The sequence below is a fragment of the Agrilus planipennis genome, unplaced genomic scaffold (assembly GCF_000699045.2).
Source record: "Agrilus planipennis isolate EAB-ADULT unplaced genomic scaffold, Apla_2.0 scaffold215, whole genome shotgun sequence".
NCBI lineage: Eukaryota > Metazoa > Arthropoda > Insecta > Coleoptera > Buprestidae > Agrilus > Agrilus planipennis.
In genome coordinates this window covers 301,113-319,623 of record NW_020439005.1, presented here as the reverse complement: position 1 = coordinate 319,623, position 18,511 = coordinate 301,113, and the positions used below count along the sequence as shown (strand labels likewise).

General features: G+C 31.7%; 4 protein-coding genes and 1 long non-coding RNA gene across 5 annotated transcripts in view; 3 read left to right on the top strand and 2 right to left on the bottom strand.

Moving 5' to 3' along the window:
* Positions 1-2,206: 2,206 nt before the first annotated feature.
* Positions 2,207-6,751, bottom strand: LOC108740151 (HMG box transcription factor BBX). The gene is made up of 3 exons (XM_018474360.2): positions 6,497-6,751; positions 4,100-4,698; positions 2,207-4,045 (listed from the first exon to the last, which is right to left on the bottom strand). Exons 2-3 carry the CDS (start codon positions 4,688-4,690, stop codon positions 2,801-2,803), a joined length of 1,836 nt encoding a protein of 611 aa, XP_018329862.1. The 5' UTR covers positions 4,691-4,698; positions 6,497-6,751; the 3' UTR covers positions 2,207-2,800.
* A 664-nt stretch (positions 6,752-7,415) lies between these two features.
* Positions 7,416-8,203, bottom strand: LOC108740155 (protein yippee-like 5). Its single transcript, XM_018474366.2, has 3 exons — positions 8,094-8,203; positions 7,756-7,957; positions 7,416-7,648 (listed from the first exon to the last, which is right to left on the bottom strand). Exons 2-3 carry the CDS (start codon positions 7,954-7,956, stop codon positions 7,487-7,489), a joined length of 363 nt encoding a protein of 120 aa, XP_018329868.1. The 5' UTR covers position 7,957; positions 8,094-8,203; the 3' UTR covers positions 7,416-7,486.
* Positions 8,204-8,456: 253 nt separating this feature from the next.
* On the top strand, positions 8,457-10,400 carry LOC108740148 (beta-alanine-activating enzyme-like). Its single transcript, XM_018474359.2, has 4 exons — positions 8,457-8,961; positions 9,046-9,351; positions 9,410-9,906; positions 9,961-10,400. Exons 1-4 carry the CDS (start codon positions 8,738-8,740, stop codon positions 10,398-10,400), a joined length of 1,467 nt encoding a protein of 488 aa, XP_018329861.2. The 5' UTR covers positions 8,457-8,737.
* A 1,612-nt stretch (positions 10,401-12,012) lies between these two features.
* Positions 12,013-12,579, top strand: LOC108740150. The gene is made up of 2 exons (XR_001938275.1): positions 12,013-12,128; positions 12,206-12,579. It is a non-coding gene; the product is annotated as an uncharacterized LOC108740150 (long non-coding RNA).
* Positions 12,580-13,120: 541 nt separating this feature from the next.
* The window catches only part of LOC108740157 (probable phospholipid-transporting ATPase VD), an 18,476-nt gene continuing 13,085 nt past the window's right edge, over positions 13,121-18,511 (top strand). The window contains exon 1 of the mRNA XM_025976031.1: positions 13,121-13,188. Coding sequence (XP_025831816.1) covers positions 13,121-13,188 — 68 coding nt within the window. The remainder of the gene's footprint in view (positions 13,189-18,511) is intronic.

The following is an 18,511-nucleotide window of genomic DNA, read 5'->3' as shown; positions in this document are numbered from 1 at the left end:
ATATACTAGATACATTAATTGATATTACAAATTAAATTGTAATAATTAAGAAACTTGAAATAATTTTTAATAAACGTCAAAATTGAGATTATTATTTTAGTTACCTAATAAATTCTATTATTTCAATCATTTACAATTAAAAATTGTAGTTTTTGCATTGTCATAAAAATTTAGTTTTCTCCGCGTATATCAAAAAAACTATTCATCATTTTCATTGTTTTCTGCAGGTCATCAAAACATTGAAACAATAGATATCTCCTAACGACAGACTACCGCAAATAATTACATTACAAAAAGATAATTTTATTTACGCTTTGATATTTTTTTCGATGCTGTTCCAGGAAGTAAATAAACTTTACAAAATATTGCAGGTAAAAGAAATCTTCATTCATACAAACAGGTAGGTATTTACTAGAAAAGCAATAATAAAAAATAATTTCAAAATCTTTTTTGCTGGTAATCGTTAGGTAGTTGATGTATGTGTACAGGGTCATTTATTGTATTATACCAGGGGACCGTGAAAGGGTCGGGGAATTTTAGTACTCAAAGGGCCTTTAAATCAAAAAAAAAAAGCTCAACGCTGATTTTTTGTTTATGAATAACTAAATACAACGACCTTTTGTTGGTCTCATTTATTTGTATTGAAAACTTTGCTTCTGTCTATAATTACTTATTTTTTTTTATTTATCATTCGTTGTTCGTGTGAAAGTATTAGTCATGCTCAAGGTTACTGTTGTTACTATTAAGTGTGGGGTGTGCTGTTTATCATCGAATTTTATGAATCATTGGACTGGAACAAGCGATGTTTTGATGTGACGTTTCAGTGAGATTCAGTCTCTAGTTACCTATAAGGATTCATAGTCAGATGTCTGCGCCTGATGTTTCTAAGGTTTGTGTAAACCACTGGTTTTATCAATTTTTGTTTTAATAGGTTTCAGTGCCTAATAAGTAGACGCTTCCTTTTTGAATAATTTTGAATTAGTAGGTAGGGTGAGACGCCATAACAATACTGTACGTATAGCAGGGTTTAGAACACGGGTGACTACTCTACATGACCGCGGTCCCACCAATATTTTTTACCGAAACTTTCAGAGATACAAAATCAGTTTTGGCTAAAGGAATTTACGCATCTATAAGTGGGATAGTCAGAAAGGGGCGTCCAAATTTAGTTTCAGTTTGGTACGTAAATTTTTTTAGCCACATAAATATAAGTTTACTTAAAAATATTAGTAGCACTAATATACCACCATGGCCCATCGATCTATCGCGCAGTCCTAATTGCTTATGTATCTTACCCTTTGTTGATGGAAAGTTACAGGAAATTGTAGCGCAACTTATCGTATTTTACATGGTTCGAAGGATAGAAAGTAACACTTTCCAGTAGCTGAACAACGGGTTTATAAAACAATTTAATTATGATTTAAAAAATGTCAATTCATTAATATCCGTTGACAAAAAAGCCCGATAAAATAGCATCATAAGAAGCCCACAGGTTTATTTTTGTTGTAATCGCCCCAAAGCATAAATAGGTAGATTATTTTTTTTTTGTTTTGTATAAAGTGTATAAGTTTGTTATAACAATAAATGTGCTCGTGTACATAAAATAAGTATGTAGAATAATGCGTCCCACTTCGTTAATTTAGTGAAAGCGAAAATGCCCGAAATAGAATCTTGGTTTTATTAAAGAAACAACTTTGTTGAATTTGTGTTGTTGAAATCGTTTTGGTTATATTCCATAATTATTGCAAAATTTTTTTAACCGACAAATTTTGCTATCTGCAGTTTCTATTTTCTATAGAAGAGTATTTTAATTAAACGGAATTATGTTTTTTTGTGTGATTGGCAAAGTTGTTTCTGTATTATACAAAAGTATGTAGGCACTTACCTACACGCAGTTTATTAGTTGTCCTTATCATTGTTGAAACGTTATTTTTTGCAACTGTGGAAGTCGTTCACCTTTTCTTGTTGCACTGTATGTTATAGTTATATCGAGTGGTTTCAAATTGATTTAATGCAGTTCCTTGTAGAAGGCTGGGCGGCATTCATTATTAACAAAAGAAAGCCGACTTTTAGAAACAAACTTCGGCAACAGGCCACTCCTCAAACTCAAAACTTCCCGTTAAGCGCGTGGGTTCATTTAATTGTTGTTTTATCTGTTTAGAAGACCACGTAATCTGTAAAAAATGGAACTTTATAGTANTGTTGAGAGTGAAGGCGTTTTTCTAAGACACTAGAAGGTATATCGTGTATCTTTATTTAAATATAATTTCCTCATCAATTAACGACCATAAAAAGTAGTTTTCTTTTCCTTTTTTATGTTTCTTTTGCTTACGCGAATCTATTCTACTAATTTATGATATTGCTTTGTAAAATTTTAAAACTTAACAACCCATCGTGATTATTTATCTCCTTAAAAAATTTTCTGTAAATAAATACATAATCCATTCCTGATTTTGGAACCAATAAAAACATATTTTTGGTGGTCTATACAGATTAGGACATAGAGCAACTGCCGATTCTAAACATAAAAATAATATTATAAAAGAAATGTATATTGGGTGTTGATTTTGAGAGAACAGTAATTCCAAAAAATTTTAGAGGATTCCTTTATTAATTGAAAAAGCTCATTCTAATCTATTTAAATTAGTAATGGTTTTTGAATTTTTGTAATAAACCTCAATCCCATAGATATCTTTGTCTGATCAAAACATTCCATTTTCATGTCTAGAATTTTGCAGTTGTCCTATGAACCATCTTGTATACATACTTTTAGACTTTTTTGAATGGGTAAAAAATATTTTCAGTTAATTTTTTCGGTGTTTGCTGCTATTTCAGCCAATGTGGCTAGACCAGATAAATCGTTAGTAAACTGACTTATAATAGCATGATCGTTTGGACTTTCAAGTCTGGTAATTGAATTCTTGTTTTTCCTTTTCTTCGATCCAACGAGACAATTCTCTTCATTTTTGGGAACAGTTCCAACACAATTTGACTTTGAATCGTTCTCTTCAATTTTATGCCTTATCGGTTTTCGCTTCTTATTGGCCCTTTTACGTTGCACATAAGCATCGTAACTCAAACTGGGAAGTTCTGAAATCCTCAAGTCCAAATCGAAATAATTTTGACTTGAAGAATTTCCTTCTTCCGAGTTTTCCGATTGAGAACTTTTAGGTCTATCTTCGTCCATCTTTTCGTCTTTAGTGTTTTCTAGTTTGCTATAAACGTTCTTATTTGTACGTTCGGCCAAACGCTTGATGGTGTCTTCCAAGTATGGAGCAATCAAATTTTGCTTGGAAGAAGATTTTACATGAAGAATTGGAGATCTGGGTGTCTCGTACTTATATTTGTCTTGCATTGCACCTTTCTTGGAGTGCTTGTTTCCAAACAGTTTTCCTTCTACCATAAATTCGGCGTATCTTCTGCCCTTGCAAGATCGAATGGACTTTCTGGGTTCTTTTGAATCGTTGGATTTCATTATTTCATCGTCTTTGTTAGCGGAAAATATACTGTCCACGACCTTATCGACCAGATCCTGTTTGGTAACGTTACCATCGTCCTCTTCTTGATAATTTGTGGACGATTTGGTGTTGAAAATATCACGGACGACGTTTTTATTGTCGAAATTGCTGAAATTTTCGCTGATTCTCTTCTTGGGAGGCACACTGGTACTCACCTTTATGCTATTCTCTGGTGTATTAAAAGTTGAAGTATCTGTTTTCTTCGTTGAAGATGTACAATTGTTTGTTTGGAGGGAGGTAGTCGATTGAGCTACTGATTTTGATTTATCCACGTCCATGTATGTGGTATCCGACTTCATGGTACTGTTGGGGCTCAACAAAGAAGTGAGACTGCCTAGCTGGGATTCGTCAGCCAGTTTTCCAGGAGTGAATTCGGCGTTAGATATACTGTTCTGTGGTGGGCTGGAAACCGGTGACATTTTTGATGGTAAAGTGGTTGTAGGCCGGGTTGTGAGGGTACGCAGGGGTGGTGCGGGTAACTTGTACCATTTGAAGTCGGGATTCGCAGAGAAAAATGCATCCTTGTACTGAAACAAAAACGATACAGTGATGAGGTTTTCTTTGAAAAGGAAAGAACTTACTTCTTTGGCTAAACTGGTATAAGCGCTTTTGTCAGTAGTGTCTAACATTGCCCACCATTCTCCCAATATTCTCGTGATGCCTCTGTTTTCCAAATTTGGAAATTTCAGACGTACTATGGGTCGATGCTTTTTACAAAATATCAGAAATGCATTCATGGGTCTTCTGGCGTGATGGGATGGAGAAGTCGATTCTTTTTCAGGTGTAGGCGGTCTTGGTGACGATTCCTTCTTATCATCTTCTGCAACCTCATCGTTTGCCATTTCATCTTGCACGTCTTCCTCTTTTTGTTCCGATTCTTTCGATGCCCAGGTTTTTATAATGTTAGCGTTCTTAGCGGAGGATTCTTTCAATCCACATTGTGCTTTCTTTTTCATAAAATTATCCTTTGTCCAAACATCATTGATGTTTTTGTCTGTGTCCGTTTGGTTGTTGTTATTGTTATTATTATTGTTATTGTTATTACTCAAATTTTCTATCGATACCAGGGAGGGATAGTTGTTCGCATGAAGGTATAATTCCCTGTCGGAAACGTCCGGAGTGAATTTCTTTTGAAGAAAGAAAGTGTTGTTGTTTTCGGTAACAGAACTCATTTTTTTTTCTGAAACAAAAATCATGTTAGTTTATCTTTGTATGCTTTGTAGATATAATTAGATTTCATTAGGCAGGAAAACAATTGTTTTCCAATGGCGTGCATAACCAATTACCATTTTATTAAATACAAAATAAGTAAAAAGGTGGTAACTGTTTCAATAACGCAGTGTGGCAATTAAAAATAAATAAAAACTTTTTATAACAACTACATTTATTCGAACAATGTAGACTATTAAGTTATTTTAATGACAGTGGCTGAATTAATTACGACGAACAAAAGACGTAGGTATTTGATAAATGCAATAAATGTTTAAAACTTGTTTTATAAAAATCAAATTCGTGTTTATATAACCTGAATACATAATTGTACCAACAACGTTTACAAAGTTAGAAATATCTATGCAATGGGTCGGTACCGTTGTTTTTGTTTCCTATTTTGATTATGTGTTACGGTGCAAAAAAAATCATAGGTAATATTTATATAGTACGATACGGGAAGTTATATGTATTATATGATGCCAAATATATATTTGCGGTGAGTGAAGAACTTCGAAAAGTACGTCGTGGTATACAAAAATTAATCGGTATATAATAATACCATCAGCAATCTTTTTGTTCGGTATATGTTTTGCCTTACCTGTATATTGTGCACCTATCTATACAGGTAGGGTAAAGGATTCACCAAACATTGACTTTACAGATATGAAGTCGAGATTGTCAGTAGTAATCTAGACTGCTACTTTTAATAAATTGTTTATTGTTTATAACAATTATTGTACCTATTTATTATAAGCAATTAGAATTAAAACAGCCGGAAAACGATTCAGGCTGACACAGTCGCGAATAAAAGGTGGTTATGAATAAAAATATAAAACGTTTTCTACTGCTAACTCCCACCAGAAAATAACAAAAAATTGGATGGCATTTTGATGACGTAATTCCGTTTTAATAAAAACACAACTACTTCGATGACTTTTGCTTGAGTAAATATTTTGAGGAATCCGCAGACGAAAGTTCATACATAAATTTTATGTACAATACGATATGCTTCGTTAATTACCGATTATTGTAAAATAGTCGCCATTTATAAATTAAGGAATTATTAACCACATGGTAACAGTATACTATGTATGTATTGTAAGTACATATACGTGCAGTCGGAAGTAGATATATATTATATTCCCCATTCAAGTTATTTCATAAATTATGATTTCGTCACAAGTAATGGGACGGGACAGATTTTTGTAGAATATATAACTATGATGGAGAAATTAAAGCAATAAAATTTGTAGTAAGGTAACACTTTCAATGTCACGTAGTTAGGTACCTATAAACTCATTATGTCATTAAAAAAAAAATAAAAAGAATACGAATGCTTTCAACAAGTGTACCTATTGCAAAAGTATGTCCTACTTATAAAACTTTCTTTAAAGGTCGGTAAAGTCATCGAAAATAATTGAAAATGCATCTGTGACCATCCTAACATTCAATAAAGCTGTAGTTAGAGACGAGCAATTATTAGAATTTAGTTGTACAATATAACACCTACTAACCATGTAGGTACCTACATAATAAAAATTTTTAACATACGAGAAAACTAAATAGTTGTCAAGGTCATTTGGTGGTAGAGGCACTTCTTACCTACATACACACATATAAACCATTAGAGACGATTTTGTAAATGAAATTTAACGCGGGGCATCAATTTATTTATGAAATAAATTTGTAAATTAATGTGCACGTTTAATTTCATTAAACAATTAACAATAAAGCGGTCGTATCGACAAATAACCCGATGTATTTACCTTGTCATACACACTCCATAAACGCAATCACATGACGTCACGTTTAATAATTATTGTAAGAAAAACAGGACACAATTTCACTGACACTTTACACAAACTACAGTTGTTAGGCCGTCTATTTTTATTAAATAAAAATTAATTTGATAGTTTCTGTCACATTATTTAAGATTGTTCTAGTATGAAAGAACCATATTCGAATGCAAGATGTCTGCGGTGTTTTAGTTCGACTGTCAGCTGTTCCCCTTACCTCGCTCCCATGAAATGTTGACAGTGCTCGTGATTGGTTGATTTTTCTTATTTTTAAACAAGGCCGAGTTTGACAACAATTTTCGACTACAGTGGGTACCACTTTAGAATTGTAATTTGCGGTTTTCGGGAATCGCGTCGGATTAAAGAAAAAAAATCAAATGCATCTTCCAATGGTAATAAATTTATTTATAATCGTTATCCTAAACAAAAATTTGTCAGTTGACGTTAAAAAGAAAAATTTTAGTGGGTGTATTCCTAAATTGTCATAAATACTATTATTATCTGATTATTATATACAGATGTGCTGAGACCTTGAAATACATAATTTATTCATTATGTGCACGTAAAAAATAATATAAATGAGGGCACCCCTTAATCATATTAATTGGTACATTTGCGTTCGCTGGAAAAATAACTTCACTACCTACCTACAATAATTCAAGAAAAATTTTCCTTTGTCATTACTTTATTAAATATTACTTCTAAATATACATAAGAGCTTATTATTATCAAATGTTTTAATTTAATAATAGAAAGGCAGTGTTTTTTTTTAAATAAACAAAGATTGTTTATTAACCAGCCTATTAATATATACCTCTTTAATAATTAAATACATAATAGAGTTTCTTATTTTACTTTTTATTATGAAAATACAAAATATTTTATTATTTAAATTATTGCCATTGTATAAATTGAATTAATATTATTATTTAACTAAAAACTTAGATAATTAATTATCTATCAATTATTGTAAGACACTCTCTCCTCCATTCCATCACTTTCTGTGACAAGGGCCCTTTCCAAAATAACTCTTCCTTCTTTGTATCTTTGATTATCTTCAGTGGCAAATTCATACATCCATCCTAGTTTTGCTTCACAAGCCTTGCAGGAAACGTCCCTTACCTCAACATAAGAAAACCAATACATATTGTCATTGTTTTCAAAAGAAAGCAAAAGGCAACTTATTGATTGCATAATTATAAATTAACATAAGTAAGACATATTTTTACCATATGTCTGCCTGTTAGCATAACTCTGTCCTGTACTTCGCTGTACGTGAGATTGACGACTTTATTGAATAAAAAAGCACGACCTGTGGCACCAGTGAACCTTGTGCTTATGAGTTCCGATCTATTTGTTAAATTCGTGTCACATCTTGCGCAGGAAAATAAACGACTTCCACCCATATGCTCGAGAAATGTTCGTCCCATTCTGTAAAATACAAAAAAAATAGTGTTATCATTCAACGACCTTTTCAAAACAAAGGCTATAGAACGTGCGTAGTTAGTCTTTGTCTTAAAAACAAAAAAATCGACGTGGTTTATTAGATAACAACATGGAATGTTACCTGATAATTAACTGGAAATCGAGTGCTGATAAATGTGAGGTCACTTATAATTAAAATTAGCTTGAAAAGACCACAAGAACGTCAACAGAAGCTCATCTGTGAACTCTAAAAACATACTAAAACCAAACAATGTCATCAGCTGATTGCTGTCATGTATCCTGCTTTGTAATTGGTCAGTAATTGGTGTAGAAGAAAATTGCAAAAATAAACGAATGAATTAGTGCAACTATGAAATTTGGTAGATTTAATCTTAACATATTATTTACAATAAAAAGTTAAAGCGAAAACAATTAAATGATTGCTATCAGTTCATTATTAAGTTTACTTAATCTATGGTTTACTTGTTATTGGTCGAGCCTGTTGACTTTTGGTTTGACGTTTAATAATTCAAAATCAAGGTTTTCTAACCTTGCTTTATTGTATAACAGTAGTATACTATAAAAAAGAAAGAACTGCATAAAAAGTGGCAAATTTTAAATTAAAAAGACATTTAGGGCTTCAAAAATATCTATATTATTACAGTACAACATAAATTACTTTGTATTTTATTCAATTAATGAAAACTATTAGCAAAAGTAAAGTGGAATTTCTAGATAGACTCCAAACAAACAATTGGCTGTCTTTTTGTATTACTAACGTGTTAAATGTGGCCTCTAGAGAATTTTATTTCTTATACTCAACAAAATGGATCTTTGCCTTCAATTATACACTTTGAAGAGGAAGACAAATTTGTAACTTTTACCTATGTGGAAGTCTTTAATTTCTATATAAAATTTAAAGGAATTATGGCAGAAATCATGCCCCGCAAGTGGCAGTGCATAGGGTTATTGATGGATTTTAATGAATACATTCCTTCTATTATCTTAAGGCAAGTATATAATCATAGCTAATTGTGTTGTACATCTGCTTGTATGAATTTGCATTGTTAAACATAGTGCATTTATGATTGTAGCTTACTGGATGAGCATACATTTATGTTTTTGGATCCAAATAGTGTGGACAATAGCAGCATAATTCATGAAATTGGACTTCAATGGATTATTACATTTCAAACACCCTTAACAAATTTAAAAAATACCAGTAAACATGTAGCTACCCTCATTGAAGGTTTAGAAGTATACTTTTTGGATTCTAAAGGTGATCATGAGTACTCATTTGATGATATAGCCTATGTTATTTCTTCATCGGGAACAACAGGAAAGCCAAAGCTGATACGAGTTCAGAATTTTTGTATATTTTCAAATATTTTATGTTTAAGGTATCTTATTTTGGTATTCTAATTGTGTTGTGTATAAGAATTCAACTATTTATTTTAGGAATGTTTTCAAATTGGAAAATAATGATGTTATTTACTTTGGGACACCATTGACTTTTGATCCTTTTGTTGTGGAGCTTTTTTTGGGACTTACACTTCCTTGCACCCTTGTATCAGTTTCATCGAGGATTAAATTAAACCCTACATTGCTTTACAAGATAATTTCTTTAAAGATGGTGTCTTTTTTACAAATTGTACCTTCAGTATTTATGCGGTGGGGGAACGGAATTATTGAAAACGTTCTAAACAGTTCTTCTTTGAAAATATTGGCATTTGGAGGCGAAAAGTTTCCTGAAACAATTCTTAATTTCAAAATTAATGAGAATATTACTATTTTTAATTTGTATGGTATATCTGAAGTGTCTTGCTGGGCTTCAGTTTCTAAAGTTTTGTTGAATGAGGAAATTAATTTGGGAATTCCATTAGAAGACACTTTACTTGAAGTGCGTGATAAGGAGGGGCTTAAAATTGTTGAAGGGCAAGGAGAATTATTTATTGGTTAGTATGTATGCATTTGAACATGCATAGTTTATTAATAATTGCTGTTTTCAGGGAGCAATTTGAGACTTTGTTTAATAGATAAGGAATCATCTTTAAATTTACAAAAACCTGTTTTCAGAGCTACTGGAGATTTAGTTAAAATAATTAACAATTCTTTTGTATTCATGACCAGAAAGAATAACGTAATAAAACGTTTGGGAAATAAAATAAGTTTGAGTCAAGTGGAAGAACTTATTTTTGAGAGAACTGGTTTAAACGCTGCTGCAGTTTGGTCTGAGCAAAATCAAAAATTCTACATTTTTATGTTAGTCCAAATTGCTTATCCGGAAATAAAGGATAAAGTAAAGGACAAAATTAAACGAAAATTAATACATTTACTACCCAAAGAGATGTTTCCGGATGTTTTGGAAATTGTTCCCGCTTTTCCGACCNGTGCGTCATTAAAAACTTCCGTTTTCGAACGTACGAAACTTTCGATGAACTGCAAATAATGTTTTTGTGCATTGCTAGTATACAATTCAAAATGTTGTTAAATCTTTTACGATTAGTTAAAATCAAAATATGGTAGGACTCGTTAGTTGTTTTTAACGATATGGTGGTTCATTATCATCTTATCTTATGGTTTTCAATCAGAAGACTTCCCTTCTTCCTGTCTTGAGCTCTGATCTAGAAATCTGCTTCTACTGCCTCTAATTCTTGTTTCTGCTTCTAGTATGTATCTAACTAAGCCCTTCTTGCCTGATAAGGTGTTTAATTTTTATTAGACTAACGTTTTCTTTCGACTATATTATTAACATCCAACGAAATTCAAAGTTCTGGTTGGAAATATTACTTTTTAAACGTGGTACCTACTGCTTATAACGATATCGGATATTACGACGAAAATAATATGTATAAAACGAACTCTTGAGCATAGTAAAAAGCGCCAGGGAAGTATGTATTATCCGTTATTGACTTTGAGTAGGATAATTACCTTATTACCTTCGGTTATAGCGAACAAGTTTAATCAGTCCCCGGAACGTTAATTTGTACTGTAAACTTCATTAGTCAACGTTTGAAAAACTTCTTTTCTTAAGGCAGTCCAAAAGAATTAAAAATTTTCAGTAGTTTCGGAAAAAAGGATCTATTTTCGTAATTTTTAAAATATCTTTTTAAAAATGCTATTTAAAATCACTTACGCTAGAAATGCATATGTCTTTCTCATATCAATGCTACCCCAAGATAGTTTTATAAAATTAAAACAAAAATACCTAATTTGGTTTCTCTTCAATATGCATGTATAATTAGGCATTTTAAGGTATCATCACATACATATTATAAGAGTAAACTGACTTTAATATACTATCTTACTTAATAGGTTTGAAAATTAAACTAAATGTTAACACAGGCGGGCTTCTCTTTCACCATGATCATTCTTCTTTTACAATATAGGACTTCTCTAATGGGCAGTTGAAATCTGCAATTAAGTATTCATAATGGTTTCTAAATGACGATGAGTTGATAGGCATCGTTTAGCATGTAAATATACATATAAGATAATGATCGTACTATATAAGAAAAACACGTCTAGTTTAAATACTAAAAAATCAAATTCGAAGTACTTACATTCCTGGACATTTTTTCAACCGAATTCAAAAAAGGGGTCCTCATGTATTGCATTTATCTTTTTATGTTTGAATCCTTTGTTCTTAATTTACATCTAAATGTAACTTCTTTTCTTTAAAGTAACAATTAGTAAAGATTATTTTCAAAGCTTATAAATCAGCAGAACATTTTGGTTATTTATAGGAACTGAAGGGTCTAAGAACTTTACAAATGAACGTCTGATAAGTATTCGACGTACGCCAGTCTATAAGTAGAAAGGTTTTGAATGTTAATAATAGAATTTAATTACTTAAGATTTTTCTACATGAACGCATTAAAAACTTTGTTCGCTTTAATCTAAACGTTAAAGTTCGCGAACACCATTTGCAAAAAGCACCTCTGCTATTGTTCCAGATGTTAAAAAATGTCCTTCACGGGTCCCGGTCCATCGAATGTAACAGATACAGTTCCTCAACCGAATTCACCCTCGATTCCTGCCGTCAACCCTCAACACAAGAAATTAAAATGAATGATGAAATATTTTGCTCACCGATTATGTATGATAATAGAATTTTATTTGGATGTAATGATAATAATTTATATTGTTTTTCAATTGGAAATGGTTGAAAAATAGGGTAAGCCTAGCGTTCACGGCCGGCGTTGTTTGAAGAGGGTTTGATATTTGGTTGTGATTAATATACAAAGGTTGTAGGGCAAAAAGCGTCTGCATGAAAGCATAACAAAAAGAACTGAAAACTTCAGATTTTCAGTATACTTGGAATTTCTATATTTTATAAGTATTTACCCCAAGAGTACAAGAAATATATTCTGCTGGAACCCGATGTATTTTGTTTATAAGCAATATACATTTTTATTAAACAAATAGAAAAATGTCCTATTCTTTATTTTGGAAGAAGGCATTAAAATAAAAAATAACCAATATATTTACGAAGCTTTTATTTTTATCCCAGATTCACGACAATTGTTTTAAATATCGGTAAAACCTTAATACCATCACCGAGGAGAGACATGTGCATATAGACGCCCTTCATAAGAAAAAAAAAATAAGTAAAACTAACTAAAAATCACAAGAAAAAGTCCTCTAGACGATATTAAGATCACCATGCAGATAAGCATTTAACTATAGACATTTTTGTGTTCTTATTTCTATCTTAGCTTGGAATGCAAAGCCAGTGACATACAATTATAGGTTTTTCCTCTTATTTGTTCATTTATTCGTATATAAAAAAAGACAAATACATCGGTACCTCCCTCATTCTTTAAAATAGATATTAATAATAAAAAAAGACTTTTGGATAACTAAAAATACATTCGCAATACATACAATTCTTTTCTTATTATCAATTCGTATCTGAAAATTTACTATTTAACGATTAGTTGCTACAATTTACTTGTTCTATTTCTCCTTATTAATCATTAATATTACAATATTATAACAACCTGCAAGCAGACTATTTTTAACATCTCAAAAAAAAACAAATAAAGCTTACATGTAATTAAATCTATTTTTGAGGTTTATTGAGTGGTAAATCAACTTTAAAACTATTATCGGAAATATTCAAACTTTGGTTTTTCATTAATTTCGTTTCTTTTTCAATTTGGATAAATGCAAAGCCTTGTAGCGTACAACGCCAAGGGCAAACCTTTAAGCTCGATTTATTTTATGTACTTATGGTAATAGTAGTGGGGCTTATATGGTGCAAAAAAATAAAGAATATCGGTAATAAAATAAAAAAAAAGTCCACTTATAACACAGCACCTTAAGAAAATTTTACTAAATTAAATTCGGTGGCGCAACGTTTATATTTAATTGTAATTATTTATATTAAACATAAATCCCAACAAACTACAGGATTGCATTATATCTGAAAGAGTTATATGGATGTATTGTATAAACATACATTTGGAAAATGCCATTTACTCATAAATTACTACGACAGCAGATTACGCACATCTTTCGTTTCATATAATTTTTTCATTTATATCGTATAATAATCAATAGTAATCATAATCTAGTATGTTGTAATAATTTGCATGTATTATGATAAAATCACGATGATAATAATAACTAAGAACAAATTAGCACCGTCAGTAGATCGATCGATTATTCTTCGTCGCCTAGTTCGTGCTTGATTTTCGAAAAGTCGAATTCTTCGCCGGTACCTCTTTTGAATATGTCCAATACGTCTAAACAGGTCGTTTCAAAATGCGTTGTTGCATCNTTCTCCTCCTACTTTTTCCCTTGCATACCAGTATTTTAGTTTTACTTTTATTTATTTTCATACAGTACTGATCTGTCAGTATCGCTTCCTCCTTGCTAGATGCTAATACTGCTATATCATCTGCAAATCTAAGCATACTTATCCTTTACCCCTGTACATCTATCCCTATAGGGTGTTAAATATATCTGATAAAAAGTGTATTTTATTTACTAGGAATGATATATCAATTTAATTTTTGGGACATGTTATTACGTTCATACAATCCCTGTAGCATTCAATCAGATAATTATGAGTTTTTAATAATTAGTGATTTTCATTGGTGAATAAAATATATTTATTAAGTATTTGCTGATGATTTTAGAAACTTGGTATTAAAATACATTTGGTGGATGTATTTGTAAGAATATTGTAATGAACAAATGTGCTCTGTTGTATACTTTTGACGAAAATTATGGAATTTTAATTAGACGGTATTTTACAATCCACGTCATTTAAATCGTTGCAAATAAGCATATTGTAACAGTATCCCGTTTTATTGTCAAATGCCCCAATTTATGATCTATAATAATAGCTATTTGTTTACATTCTGCGTACGTACAGATACACACATTTGATAGTTTCAGTTCAAAGTCAATTGTAAAACAGTTATTTGTCAACTTTATATTGTGTGTTATAAAATATCCGTATTTTAATAGGTGGGTGTCTTGTTGTAGTGATCATTAATATCTACATATTTACATGGCCATCTCCCCACTCAATTTGTGTGTAATTTATAATATTTTTAATTTATCGTCTTACGTAATTGTGGAAATAGACCACCCACATAAATCTTTACTCAAAAATTCAAAATTACAACAAGTATTAAAACACACGATAGATTAAGCATCAGGAACAAACCAAGTATTAGATACAAACTTATGATACGAAGTTTACCAACGAAAAATTAGACTGCTTACAATAATACGTTATCGTAAAAGTTATCTTCTTAGACTTTAAAGTTTAATATAAACACAAAAAAACTGTTTTACGAAGTAAAATCATTCTCTGCTTTATGAAAGTTTTGCGTAATGCAAAATATTAAGAAATCCCAAAAGTTCCTTTGTATAGGAAGCAGGGGGGGGGGTTGTTGCGACTCCGAAAAAACCTTTCAAATTTTATCAATTTTGACACCTTTTGGAACTTACTAAATTTGTTTGTTCTTTACAATTAGTTAAGAGTTTTTTAGTCGTAGTTTTTCAATTCAAACTTTCTAATATCAAAGCCTTTTTGGTCAATTTCTACGCACATGTAACGGAGTGTTATTGTTTAACAACTTTTTGTCAGTTGTTTCATTGGATAGTTGGCCACGCTAAAGTTGCCAAAGAAACGGACCTTTTCATGTTCATTTGTTTTTTTTGTGCACGCTTCGTTTGAGAAATGGATTTGTTTTAACGTAATTTACCGCAGTATTTACACACAAGTGGTAATAGGTACGTTTTTCTTTTCGAAAATTCGTGAACGTCAACTGTGTGGTGCTATCCAACGAATCATAACCACAGAATATGACAACGAAATCGATTGTGCAATAAAAATTATATAATAAAATAGATCAAACGAACATTCTCTTCACCTTGAATCACATAATTTAGACGGAGCCAGTCTACTTATTATATGTATAAGTACTACAACCATAACGTACATATGTATCTCTCTACGAAAGTTGTATACATAGACATTTATTATTACATAAATAACGTTTGTTCTATTACCTATTTTACAATGTCTATTTCTATGTACAACGGATCCGATTCAGTTCATAAACTGCAGCGATCGAATGCCAATAGCAAACCACATCCAAGTTGATAATTAATCTTTTGTTCGTTCTTTCATATGTACACGTCGTATAAATGCCGAATTTTTGGGCGAAAAATCAGGGGTGCATAAGATGATGGTTTAGTTCATCATCATCATCATCATCATAAGGTCGTCAGTCCTAAGATTGGCTGGACACGCACCTCTACTTTTTCTATCCTGAGCTAATCTTCGTACTTCCCTAAAACTAAAACATCCCACATCCTTAACTATTTGTGAACAATAATCTAATCTAGGTCTACCTCTACTCCTTTTAACTCCTGTTTCTGCCTCTAATATGTCTCTGACTAGACCTTCATGCCTAAGAAGATGTCCTACCAACTTATCTCGTCTATTTCTTATTGACTTCCACAGAGTCCTCTGTTTTCCTATTCTTTTCAGTTTCTGTTTTTAGTATGTCTCTAAGCAGGGGGGTTGTTACTAACCCATACCGCCTATTTCTTATTGAAATCCATAGTGACCCCTGCTGTTCAATTCTTCGCGACTTCTTTTTGTTGAAGGCTATTCGACCCTGTGCTATCCNAAGTGCTACAACCATAACGTACATATGTATCTCTCTACGAAAGTTGTATACATAGACATTTATTGTTACATAAATAACGTTTGTTCTATTACCTATTTTACAATGTCTATTTCTATGTACAACGGATCCGATTCAGTTTATAAACTGCAGCGATCGAATGCCAATAGCAAACCACATCCAAGTTGATAATTAATCTTTTGTTCGTTCTTTCATATGTACACGTAGTATAAATGCCGAATTTTTGGGCGAAAAATCACGGGTGCATAAGATGATGGTTCAGTTCATCATCATCATCATAAGGTCGTCAGTCCTAAGACTGGCTAGACACGCAACTCTGCTTTTTCCTATCCTGAGCTAATCTTCGTACTTCCCTAAAACTAGAACATCCCACATCCTTAACTATCTGTGAACAATAATCTACTCTAGGTCTACCTCTACTCCTCCTTACTCCTGTTTCTGCCTCTAATATGTCTCTGACTAGACCGTCATGCTTGAGAAGGTGTCCTAGCAACTTATCTCGCCTATTTCTTATTGACTTCCACAGAGTCCTCTGTTTTCCTATTCTTTCCAGTTTCTGTTTTTAGTATGTCTCTAAGCAGGGGGGTTGTTACTAACCCATCCCGCCTATTTCTTATTGAAATCCATAGTGACCCCCGCTGTTCAATTCTTCGCGACTTCTTTTTGTTGAAGGCTACTCCACCCTTTGCTATCCTCTATTTTATACGATTATTAACTGGTTCAGTTATTGAATTCAAATCATCCACTTTGGCATAGGTATTGATCAAGAAGAACTAGTCAATAAATCAAGTAAAATAGTATTATGATTAAATTATCTTAAAATAAATAATCTACGTTTATAATTAGTAACTGTAAGTATTGCTCTCACTCCAAAGAGGTAATTTAGCTGTTCTATTTCAATTAAGTTACTAAACCGCAGATCATTCATCTTCATTGACCAATATACCGATGAACAAACGTGCTGCCTTTTAATTAATTAACTTACAATTAGCACCTTCTGTAGCAGCTGTTGAAATATCTGCTTAATAGTACAGAACGCGCCAAAGATCGTAGCGATTGCATATATGAATATTTCCAAAGTTATTCATATTTTTAAGGTACAGCATACTATCAGTGTAGTTATAACTGTAAATTGATAAGATATGATATGATATTAGGTTTTGGATCTGTTGTGGTGGAATATTATTCCTTGTATATTTCAAATTATCGATCTGTGTCCGCTAAATGTAGGCATTATGTTTTGTAAAATTTAAATAAATTACGTTTTTAGTTATGTAGTTACCTTTAAAATTACACCTGGTTGTATCTGTGTTTGTTTTGGTAATCTGTATTTCGCAGAAACGATTTTACTTGACTGATTGAATTGAATGGTTCACCTTATCTACTCTGTGGAAGTATCGATGTTGCAAAATGATCAGAGAAAATTCTAGCAAGCTAGGAAAGAATAATTAAATATTTGCTATTCAAATTTTTACACTGTTTTGCAATTTAATAACCTTCAAAACTAACAATTAAATAATACATTTCTTCTCAGTTTGGATATGACTAAGCAAAGTGTAAAGGCACTTAAGGGTTGGAAGGTTTATGTTTGTATTAGGAATCAATACTGACGTTTCGCAATTATTTGGGAGATTTTAACAAGGTGGGTTCTTTACCATGATGAAGCTTCCCAAATAGAGGCGAAACGTCGGTGTTAGTTCTTCGCACACAATGTTAAGTGTCTAGAATCTTGTTAAATAATACAATTATTCTAGTATGGTTAAAGTTTAGACGATTATTTTTGTTAAAATGACATTTACCTACTGTACGTGTTTGATTAAATAAATGGCTTTTGACTACTTCCCATTAAATTAGTTGCATAATAAATAATTGTAAAAATTACTTGAATCAACAACATATGGAAAATTGCTGCTCTTTCTTTTCTGACTCGTTGTTAAACAGTTATCCACGTTAAGGTCAAGGAACTGTACCAACTCTTTCTTTTATTGTTGGGTAATCGTACAACCTGCTCTCTAAAACCCGGAACATTTGCAGCGAATTCCTGGGTCTCATAAAATACGGACGTGTTTTATGACCAATGCATATATTGAAGGAATTGTGACATTAAATTTTACCTTTTTCTCATAATAATCTTATCAAAACTATGACATAATATAAGGTAATGTGCAGATTGTTTTGTTTTTTAGTTCGCAAAAATGAGATTGTGGGGTCATCTATTAGAAATTTAAATTTTAAATGAGATTTAAGGACTGATGAGAGCCAATCCAATTTTTAATACATTCACTGTAAAACATATTGTATAAATAAATAATCTTATCTATAAATAGGGAAACTGGTTGAGATTATTTCTCAAATTTATTAAAAATTACGCTTTTTTTATATG

Bases quoted from the DNA above. Each gene is read 5' to 3' on its own strand.
- LOC108740151 (XM_018474360.2), bottom strand. From the start codon at position 4,690: ATGAGTTCTGTTACCGAAAACAACAACACTTTCTTTCTTCAAAAGAAA. The intron at 4,046-4,099 runs GTAAGTTCTTTC...TTTTTGTTTCAG, and splicing joins ATACCAGTTTAGCCAAAGAA to TACAAGGATGCATTTTTCTC.
- LOC108740155 (XM_018474366.2), bottom strand. From the start codon at position 7,956: ATGGGACGAACATTTCTCGAGCATATGGGTGGAAGTCGTTTATTTTCC. The intron at 7,649-7,755 runs GTAAAAATATGT...TCTTATGTTGAG, and splicing joins TGCTAACAGGCAGACATATG to GTAAGGGACGTTTCCTGCAA.